This window comes from Sinocyclocheilus anshuiensis, unplaced genomic scaffold (genome assembly GCF_001515605.1).
Source record: "Sinocyclocheilus anshuiensis isolate Anshui unplaced genomic scaffold, SAMN03320099.WGS_v1.1 scaffold269, whole genome shotgun sequence".
In the NCBI taxonomy this organism is placed as follows: Eukaryota; Metazoa; Chordata; class Actinopteri; order Cypriniformes; family Cyprinidae; genus Sinocyclocheilus; species Sinocyclocheilus anshuiensis.
Window position 1 is genome coordinate 1,141,205 of NW_015536474.1, and position 11,183 is coordinate 1,152,387.

Genomic DNA, 11,183 nt, shown 5'->3' on the forward strand with positions numbered 1-11,183 from the left:
CACGTGTTATGAGTGACGCAGACAGCACACACAAACACGAACACATGCTGAATTGAGTGCTGTGCCTGCCTGTGACGAGGAGATTGTGAATAAAGAATGAATATGTCGAATTTAAAATAAACATTTGCATTTGAATGTTAGGTGTGCATCAGGGAGCGTCATCAGTGGTGCACAAGATGCGGTGATAATGATGTAAGTGACGTTGTTGCATTTTAATGTTTTGATAGTCTTGCCCACAAGACGCGCCGCTGCGGAGTTATTCATTCAAAATATTAGAGAAATATAGAAGCTCAATGCGGAGAAGATCTTGATTAGGTTAAAACCGAAACCAAGCCATTCACACAGAACGCATATTCAGCGCATTTTTTTAGACGGACAAGTATGACTGCTGCACTCGCGTCTGACCTCATGACATACTGGCCTTTCAGCCTAAGTGGGCAATTCTTGGCAGGGTTATTATAGTTGACTAAAACCATAAAAAAAAGATTACATTACTTGAAAATAAACATTAATTTAAAAAAATTATTTCAGCCAGTTGCCAAGACAAGATGTTTCATTTTAGTTTAACTTGTGCATTAAAATAACTAACATTTAGGCCGCGTGTCCACCAAAGAGTTTTTTCCTGAGGAGAGCGTATTTTTTCAATTGTTTTCAATGGGAGCGCCGAGTTTTTTAAAAGAATGTTTCAACATTGGGTAAAACACAGTGCTCATCACTGTCACTTTTTAGTCAACTAACCTATCACAGTGGAGGAGGTGCGGGACTAATACCGCCCAACCGTCATACCCTGCTTGTACTATGACTTAAGGCTGCACAATTAATCGAATCTCTAATCGCGATTACAATTATGAATGCCACAATTACATAATCGTTCAAAGCGGCAATTAATCGTTCAAAGTCCACTTATGTTATTCTGCCTGCTTAAGATACGTTTTGTTTTTTCTACATGTTATCTTAAGGGTTTTTCCCATTATTTAAATTTTAGTTTTAGTATAACATAATACCATTCATATTTGTACTTTTTTATAATTTAAAGAAGAAACCAATCCGATGTTTAGTTGACATTTGAGGCTTTGTTAATGCCAAGTGTAAACGCAGCCAATATTGCTTGTCTATGAGTATTTATGTCTTTACCAAATGGAACTGCCAGACTACCATAATATTGTTCTGAACAATAATGCCTGGAGAAACATTTCATTCACAATGCATTTGCCATATTTCAGTGGATATTCCATATCATAGCAACCACAGTGTCTAAACTGAAAAAAAAAAAAACGCTGCGCTCTCAAGCACTCACAGCTGGGCATTTTCAGCAGAGCGCCTGGCATTTTCAGCTGGCGAAAAACGCTTTGGTGGATACGCGGCCTTAATCTTAAAAATTAATAAAAACTACATTGACATTAAAAAACTAGACAACAAATTACAAAAAGATAAAATTACTAAAATTTTCACTAAAATTAAGATGGAAAATAAAAAAAGAACATTTCGAATACGAATAACTATTATAGTAATTCAATGACACTAAAATCACATTGGTTCTTGGCCAGAATAAGCTGCAATCTGAACTAGATTTTAGGTTGTTAGTGATGCTTACCCTGATTGTGACAGTAGGAGTAGGTGGTACTGTAGGTTCAATCCTAACAATTCCAGAAGCTTCATTACTGAGACCGATGTCAAGTGCATTTAATGAGACTGACTGAAAAGGAAAAGAAAAAAGACGACTCAATCATCACTTGTTAATCATCAAATGTGCTACTTTGAGAAAGAATGCTTTTAATTTCAGTTTTGCTTTTAGTAGGTCTGGGTTGACCATCATTTTGATGAACCAATATTGGTTATTAAATCCAAATCTATGCTGTTTTCTATTGTTGCATGTACAAAACTTCACTAAACATTATTTGTTGCGAGCCTCACTTCCTACAAGCTCAATACGGTTTGTGCTTTGTTGCTTTTGATATCTCAGCTTTTAAATTATGTTAATTCTATCACAAAATTCAAACAATAAATGTGGTTTTGGGGCTTTTTAATATGTTGTAACAGATCGCTGTAGGGCCTCAGTTCAAGCACCATGTGAACCAATCATCCCTTCCACTTTACTATTAGTTATAGCACAAAATAAATATGAATGATCATCAGAAGACATGTAATCGCTCAATCCAGTGTTTCAACTGCAGAAAAATGACACAAAGCAACATTCACCTCAGGAAAGCCATTCAATATCCATTACTTAGCTAGAAAAACAACTCAAGAGTGGAGTATTTTGCTAAATATATGTAGTATATGACAATAATTATATGTTCTTCAATACTTAATGTAGGTTTGATTAAATCCACTAGTAAAACAAGTTCAAATTATTTTATTTCAACAACAAATTTAAGTAAAACTATTTTAATATAATTAAGAAGTTTACATAAAAATTGTCTTATGTGCAACTCAAATTTCTGTATACAATGTTAATTGTATATTTGAAACTAAACCACAATAAAATGTAATGTAATTTTAGCCTTTAACATTAACGTACCAACTGACAGGTTCCCTGTACATTTACATTTAGTCATTTAGCAGACACTTTTATCCAAATGACTTACAAATGAGGACAATGGAAGCAATCAAAATCAACAAAAGAGCAATGATATGCAAGTGCTATAACAAGTCTCAGTTAGCTTAACGCAGTACACGTAGCATGTTTTATTTTTTATTATATAATAAATAAAAAGAAAACAGATACAATAGAAAAAACGAGCAAGCTAGTGTTAGAGGCCTTCAAAAAAAGGCCTGTATAGTTTAAAGCTTTAGTTAAGTGATTTTTTTTCTTACGAAAAATTAACATGTACTGTACCAGATACACATCCAAACTATTAGATATTTTAAACAACTGGATTTGTAAAATCTGTGTTAATAATCTGTGCCTTAGGTTTGAATTAAGGGGGAAAAAACTAAACTGCGTGAAAATGAGTAAACCATGTTGAATGTATGTTTTAAATGACCTGTTGTGAAGCAGGGAGTGGAAGTGTGTCCTGAGGATCAACATCAAACAGATCATTGGGGCAGATTCCACTTTCACTAAGAGCAGCCAGAAGCAAATCTTGTCCAGGATCCATCGTCTAAAGGGCAGAGAAACCCATAATATTAATCATCATAAAGAGACTCTACTTTTGCTAAACATCCATTTTTACTATCTAACATAAGACGTAATTTAACGTCCTCTTAAACTACACACATCTTTAATAAAGACAATGACATAACCCCCCAATTAAAGATCACATCTTTCCCATCACATGCTGTTGGATGCTATTAATGTTAGAACTTTGCGACTGAACACTGCAAACCCTAAACAACACTAATTTGTCAAGAAATGTACTCATAAGAGCAACAACGTGCTAAACTAACGCTGCTAATGACTCACCACAACATCCACCTCCACACGTGTTTGCCAAAACTGATCCAACAAGAGACTTCCTGGTCTGACGTTGCTGCTGGACGTTGATGTCAATCAGCTTGCACGTTTAGAAACCAGACTAAAAGCAAAAGAAAACTATAATGATCTCCGAAATGATCAAAACGTTGATAACCTGGCGGTTGTGAATACACAACATAAGACAGCCGGTGAACTAAACGTCCTGCTCTCGAGTCCTCAATATTCAGCGAAGATGTTAAATCTTTCCCCGAGGAACAGATCCTGGGTTAAGACACATTATAGCATTAGTGTATAATATAAATACGCTTTTAACATCAAAATATAGTCTCACTATTTAAAAAAAAGATGCTGCATGTGGTGAAACGGCTCCTCAGTCTTGGTTACGGTGGCTGCTAGCTAACGTAATTGTCCTCACGATTCGTTTCATCAACCTTAAACATCAAAAGAGGAGTCAAAACGCTCTTTAAATAGGCTATACCCGGGTTTAAATAATCCCAAGGACCCTGACAAGCAGAATAAGTGGCAAAAAATGACATATGAGCGAATAATTCCTGTCAGTGACTTTGTCAAAAGTGCGCTAACGGCTCGCCTCAGGTTAGCTGCTTAGCGCAAGACTTCCTCAGCTTTCACGCAACAAAAAAACGCAATAAAACTCAACATACCTTTGCTTAGCGGCCCTAAACCGACGGGAATTGTGAGAGTGACAAAAAAACAGAGCAAACCCGCTGTCTGACAGCTAATGTCCAGTAAGTCAAACACGTACTCCACACGGTTTCTATGGATCCCAAACGTCGCGGCGGAGTGAAGGATGTCGCCGCTGCTCGCGCTGCTTGTTTTCTAACCGCCGGGCGCCATCTTTACCCGAGGCGCGTGCGGGTCAACAACTTCCAAACAGTATTGGTTATTTAAATGCTCACATGATTTCCTCCCGTGAATGAGACAAAAGTGCAAACATGGCGGCGTGAAACTGTAGAAACTAGCTCGGATGGAGGAGCATTAATTAAAACCGCTCTGAAGTTTCTAGTTTTTCCCCCGTCGTGAACACGGAGCTGTTTGTGAATGTCCTCGTTCCGCTTCGTTTAGAAGGACAGAAGTGCAGAGGAGAAAACACTGGACCGGACCGGACCATCGCCTCAAAACAACAAGGCTCGCAGAGAAAGTGCACTGAAATGAACGGGGTAGGTTATAAACTGCTCTTAACCTCAACTCTCCATCAGAAACACACGAGCTCCACTGGCTCATTCTGTTGCTGGTTGATCACTTGTGTGAATGGATGTGGGTGTGATGTGTGAATATGTGTGTGTTAGTAGTACACTTGATTGTGACGTTTAAAGCAGATAACATTATACAGATAACAGCAGAGCACAACATTATAACCCGCGCGAGCGCAGCTGTTTACAGGCTGATCAGCAACTATCAATAACATGTGAAAGTAACAAAACTATAATTACATGTTATGCGGATATTAGTTATTTTGAAAATTACTGTTTGGTTAGTCGCCTCCTGATAAATATTATTACTTTTTTTACTACTGCTTCTCACAATTATTTATATTCTATTATATTCTATATTATTTATAATTAATAATTAGAATCAGAATCAGAAAGGTCTTTATTGCCACACAAGGAATTTTCCTTAAATTAATTTTCTAGTGCACACATACAAATACAACAAGATGCATAATAAATATTCATAATAGAAATAATAAATTAAAGAATAAAATATAAAAATATATAAAGACAGACTGAGACCGAATAAAAACACTTTTAGATATGTATTTATATGTTAGGTAAACTTTAAGGTTTAGATTATAATTCAGAGCGTTTTTAACATATTTACACTTTTTATATTTACACTAAATTATGCAGTTTATATATATATATATAAAACATTTACGTGTTACATTTCTCATATTTGTTTACTTTGAATTTAAGTACTAAAATATCTCAATCTAAAATAAAAAATATTACAACTACATATTTAAAAATGCACAACAGAATTATTAAAAAATTTACTAATATAAATGACAACAAAAACTCTTGAAATAATTCAGTTTTTACAAAAAGTGTAAAACTATATAATTTATATTAATTTAACACTACAATGTTTTATATGTGGAAATTACAATTGATTCTAATTATAATTCAAAGGAATTTTTTTATAAAATATTTAGGCTACACTAAATGTAGTTTTTTTTATATTTTTTTATAATAACATACACCATGTTCTTTCTTCGTTCATTTTTTTATCTTTTTAACAGAGTGTGTACATTTTGACTACAAAATGTGCTTTGTCATGTCTGTTATTTGCATTGGATACCAAATACATGACCACGTTTTACTCCACTGTATATTATTTAATGCCTCATAAACCAAAATTTGATGTACACAGAAAACTCAAGCCAGTTGGCGCCTCCTTTCTAAATCTCACTGTTTTGCAGGACGTCATATGCAACGGACGCTCGCCATTTCACCGTCTCTTACAGCGCAGCAGCTCCAAATCACAGCATCATGAAGCCATCTCCGTCAAACTCATCCAGGACGGCAAAACTTCACAATTATTCTGCACGCAAAATGAGCCACAGAAGAATGGAGATTGTAAGGAAGAAGGAAATAAGTGCACGATCTGTCTCTTGACATTGGTCACGTTCACTGAATTTGTTGCAAGTCATTCATTTGTGTGTATTGCAGCCAGGAGAGGTAGTACTGTAAATGGTGAGTTTATCCTCCCAAAAACGGCTGTGAATGAAGAGCTGGTGCACAGAGCCGAGGAGCAGACGCATCAGCTGCACTGCACTGCATCATACATCCACGCCAGCAGTGACATCACTTCCCCCAGTCAGAGGAAACGAGCCTGTCGAACAGTTAAAGTAAAGAAATCTACAAAGAGAATGTAAGTCAGTGATGTATTTGAATCTCAATCACAGAAAGGTTATTAACATTTGTGCCTAAAAATTGAAGGTATTATTATTATTTTTTCAATTTTGTTCAGCTACTAGATGAGCAACTTTCTCGTCTAGCTTTTTGATATAGCAATCATTTTAATTATTGTTAGATTACTTCATCAATTTTATTTGACAAAACTATATATATCTATCATCATCATTAACTAAAACATAACAACAATTAACTGAAATAAAATGTAATATTAAAAAACTTTTATTTTAGGTATTTCTTATTTTTGTTTTGTTTAAGTACTAAAACCACAAAAAATAAAATAAAAAAAGAAATGCTAATAAATTACAAAAACTAATAAAAATGACAAACACGCAACAAAATTCTTAATTTCAACAAATGAAAATGCAAACAAAGTATAAAAATCGAATTCAAAATATATTCAAAATTATTTTAGTATCATTAATAATGGCATATCAATGATACTAAAATATATAACGTTTTTTTACACGCACACACTTGTTTCTATATTTTGTGAATGATTTATCATTGCACATTATTAACATTATTATTAATGTCTACAGTATATACATTTACTGTATTATGAACGTTTTCTTCTTCTTTCTTGACATTCTTGTATCACTAATCAATTTTTGCCTTGCAGTACTGATACCAAGAGCACTCAAAGCCGAAAGGTTACAGATTATTACCCCATCAGAAGAAGCTCCAGAAAAAGCAAAAGTGAACTGAAGGTAGTGCTCAGATTTTGTGTTTTCATAGGCGTTACATCAGCCAAAGTTATAATGTTAATGCATATGCCTGTTTTCTGTCACCAGTGTGAAGAGAAGAGGCACATAGACATGCTGATCACAAACGGGATTGAGAATGGAATGATGGTAATTTTGGACATGATGAATTCAGTTTCATGATGAACTCTGCTGGATGGACGCAAGTGTACCTTCATGTTGTTCTTGACAGGTCAGATGCATTGAAGGAAAGGGCAGGGGAGTTTTCGCCACACAGAAGTTCCAGAAAGGCCAGTATGTAGTGGAGTATCATGGAGATCTGCTGCAGATAACGGATGCCAAAAAAAGGGAGGCTTTATACACACAAGATCCAACCACTGGCTGCTACATGTATTACTTCCAGTATCTCAGCAAAACATATTGGTAGGTACCACACCCACAATCACCATAAAAAATTAACTTTGATTCATTGTTACTTTCTCATCACAAATAGCTTTTCCACAAGCTGATATATTCATACAAATACAAAACACCATCATGGTAACACATGACACTAAAATAATGCAATAAACAGTAATTAAACAACATACAATGTAATGAAACCCTAATGTACATAACTGATAGGAAAAACCAACAAATGTAAAGTGTCTTGCAGGAAATTCTGGGAATGTCAATTTATGGTTTTCACTGTCAATAAGATAGCTTGTTCTTTTTCACTTCCAAAACGGTAACCGTATTTTACTGTAAAACTACATGAAATGTCCCATTAGATTTTTATTTTATTTTATTGTATATAGTAAGGAAACTTACTGTTAACCAGTTCATGTTTTACTGTAGCATTTTACAGTCTTTTATCATTAAAATGACAAACATCTTTTACAGTGCACTTTCCTTTTTTTTAATCTAGTTTTTATTGAATTTAGTCAAAGGAAGCTGTCCTAAAGATTAAAAGTTAAAACTCTTTTGCTTCTCACACTCAGGCCATTCAAGATGTAAATGAGTTTGTTTCTTTATGGGAACAGATTTGGAGAAATTTAGCATTACATCACTTGCTCACCAATGAGTCCTCTGCAGTGAATGGGTGCCGTCAGAATAAGAGTCCAAACAGCAGATAAAAACATCACAATAATCCACACCACTCCAGTCCATCAATTAACATCTTGTGAACAGAAATGCAGTGTGTTTGTAAGAAACAACCATCAAGACATTTTAAATGTCAAACTATTGGTTGGACTCTTATCCTGACGGCACCCATTCACTTCATCCATTGCTGAGTGATGTAATGCTAAATTTCTCATCTACTCAGCTGCATCTAGGATGGCGTGAGGATGAATAAATTGTCAGCAATTTTTCATTTTTGGCTGAACTGTTCCTTTGAGCAGTGAAACCGCAGCATTTTAAACGCTGTCTGAAATCTAGCACATTTCTTTCCCGACAGTGTGGACGCTACGAAGGAGTCGGATCGATTGGGAAGGCTCATTAACCACAGTAAAACCGGCAATTGTCAAACCAAACTCCACGATATTAATGGAATACCTCACCTTATCCTCGTGGCCTCCAGAGACATCCAGGAAGGAGAAGAACTTCTTTACGACTATGGCGACCGCAGTAAAGCTTCGATAGAAGCTCACCCGTGGCTGAAGCATTAATGTACTGAGAGGAGGGGAAAACACCTTGTTTCTTAATTAGACCGTTTTTAATGTAATTATTGCCTTAGTAAACAATGTTTTGGGCTAGTTAGTGTATGGGTATGTCACACAGTGACTTGACATGTCAAACACGTTAGATTGTGGTACATATTTGACATGTCCTACTTTTAAGATATTTATCCTGCTCTATGACATGCTAGTTTTGGCACATTTCTTTTTGTATATTTTATATATTGGTAGATCAGTGCTTCCAAACCCTGCAGTTATAGTCCAACTTTCTGCATTTTTATAAGAGTTTTCTTAATGTAATCTTATGTAAGGTAGTTAGAGGCTTAGCAATAATTATTTATAATGCCCAAACGTTTGTTTGATGCAGAAAACCGGTGATGCTAAAAGGGGCTGCATTTTAAAAGGTTCTGAAAACTGGAATGTGAAACCAAACTTTGACATCATTTGAAATGTTACCGTTGTACAATGCTGAGTGTGTCATGATTAACTTGAACAAAGCTGTACCTGTTACACAAAGCTGAGTGTTGACCAAAAGCTGACTGATTGTGTTCCAATCAATCTGTATGAGATGGTAGATGCATTGTTTAAATAAATGATTTTATGCAGTGCTTTGCCTTTGTTTTTGTATATACAGTGGTGTCCAGAAGTCTGGACCAAATCCTATATATTCTTTACATGACCGCAGCACTCAAGCTGACTTCATTGAAACCTGATGATCATGTTCTCAGCATGATTTCAATGTCACAAATTAGCTTATTTAATTAGCGGCCTACAAATAGAGCAGAATGTTTTAAGAATAAATCTCCATTTTATGTCTAACATTTTATTAACCCCTGATTTTCTGTATATATTTGTGTATATATATATATATATATATATATATATATATCTATGGTTGCAACCATAAGCGTTTCTAAGTTTATTAACATCATTACACTTTATTTGCTCTGTTTTATTTTGTGAAACTCCGCTTCGCGTCGTGCATAACAATGCCCCTTAGCTGTTATAATAAAGCAATAAGCCCCGTGAAGCCGTGGTTTACAGTGAATTTATAACAGCCCCTTAGCTGTTATAATAAAGCAATGAGCCCCGTGAAGCCGTGGTTTACAGTGAATTTATAACAGCCCCTTAGCTGTTATAATAAAGCAATGAGCCCCGTGAAGCCGTGGTTTACAGTGAATTTATAACAGCCCCTTAGCTGTTATAATAAAGCAATGAGCCCCGTGAAGCCGTGGTTTACAGTGAATTTATAACAGCCCCTTAGCTGTTATAATAAAGCAATGAGCCCCGTGAAGCCGTGGTTTACAGTGAATTTATAACAGCTAAGGGGCTGTTATAAATTCAGTGTAAACCACGGCTTCACGGGGCTTATTGCTTTTATAACACGGTTATTCCATATATGTAGCAAGGTTTCACAAAATAAAACAAAGCAAATAAAATATATTAATAAAAACATTATTCTTCCGCCAAACAATGTAGTTCCTCAGAAACGGTTGTGGTTGCAACAAAGTGGTTGCCGAGCAACACACAGATGTAAACAAAAGGTGTATGTTTGTAGAGTAATTTACAACAGCTTCGAATACGGCTCAACCAATCGGAATCAAGGACCGGAACTATCCGTTTTATACATTCACTGTAAACCACGGCTTCTTGGGGCTTATTGCTTTATTTAAAAACACACACACAGGATCCGTCGAGCGGCACAGCCAGAGTTTCCACACGGACAGTTTTAGAAGACGCGCACACAAGGTTTGTTTTTATGCTTTTACATTACTGTACTATGGAAATGTTATGTCAGATTATTCAAGATTTTTTAAAAAAGCAGAATGTGTAGTGTTGATGAATTTGAAAGCATATGACTAAGAGTTGTAAACTAAAATTGTACAGCACGTGATTTCTTCGTGATGGCTTATATCCGATTTTAAATGACTGGATAATATCAGCTAACGTTAGTTTGGTAACGAATATAAAAGCAGCATCCTAAAACCTAGTGAATCGCTAAGACAGCATTTATAAAGTAGAGAGGTAACGTTAACGTTACTCAACAGGCGGCCCGTCTGCATTAATTTTGTGGCATGCTGAAGATTAATATATTTTATTACAATTTGCGCTCAAAATATTAGGCAGATTTATTATTTTTATTAAATGTATACAATCGCAGTAGTTTTATTGTCTTAAATAAAGTCTGATGATGCCAATTGTAATTTGTGGCCCTTCGCATTTGATGTAGTTTGGCCTCTGAACTTGAGTAACTTACTCCTGATGTAGAACATGATCATCGTGCTTTGTTCGTGTCAGCTCCAGTGCTGTTAACATTAAAACCAAATACTAAGACATTTTCAAATTCAAATACAAACGATTTACCTAGTTCTGTCTTTGGACCCTAAGTTATGATTGGTAACACTTTACTTGAAGGGGTGTACATAAGACTGACATGACACCTTCATAATCATGACATGACACATGT

General features: G+C 35.4%; 3 protein-coding genes across 5 annotated transcripts in view; 2 read left to right on the forward strand and 1 right to left on the reverse strand.

The window, feature by feature from the left end:
• LOC107654984 (protein strawberry notch homolog 1-like) overlaps positions 1–4,281 on the reverse strand; it is a 19,499-nt gene extending 15,218 nt beyond the window's left edge. For 2 of the 3 annotated variants that reach the window (XM_016442543.1, XM_016442396.1), the window contains exons 1-4: positions 4,081–4,281; positions 3,407–3,518; positions 2,988–3,104; positions 1,595–1,696 (exon numbers count right to left, since the gene is read on the reverse strand). In XM_016442543.1, coding sequence (XP_016298029.1) covers positions 1,595–1,696; positions 2,988–3,101 — 216 coding nt within the window. In that variant the 5' untranslated portion in view covers positions 3,102–3,104; positions 3,407–3,518; positions 4,081–4,281. The remainder of the gene's footprint in view (positions 1–1,594; positions 1,697–2,987; positions 3,105–3,406; positions 3,519–4,080) is intronic. The other variant, XM_016442466.1, reaches the window with a different exon arrangement.
• Positions 4,282–4,315: 34 nt separating this feature from the next.
• Positions 4,316–9,321, forward strand: LOC107655184 (N-lysine methyltransferase KMT5A-A-like). Its single transcript, XM_016442645.1, has 7 exons — positions 4,316–4,596; positions 5,859–6,015; positions 6,109–6,310; positions 6,977–7,064; positions 7,149–7,208; positions 7,291–7,481; positions 8,497–9,321. The coding sequence occupies exons 1-7, from the start codon at positions 4,588–4,590 to the stop codon at positions 8,705–8,707; spliced, it is 918 nt and encodes a 305-aa protein (XP_016298131.1). The 5' UTR covers positions 4,316–4,587; the 3' UTR covers positions 8,708–9,321.
• Positions 9,322–10,397: 1,076 nt separating this feature from the next.
• LOC107658469 (U11/U12 small nuclear ribonucleoprotein 35 kDa protein-like) overlaps positions 10,398–11,183 on the forward strand; it is a 3,046-nt gene continuing 2,260 nt past the window's right edge. Inside the window, exon 1 of the mRNA XM_016447068.1 lies at positions 10,398–10,465. The gene's annotated coding sequence lies outside the window, so the exon portion shown is untranslated. The remainder of the gene's footprint in view (positions 10,466–11,183) is intronic.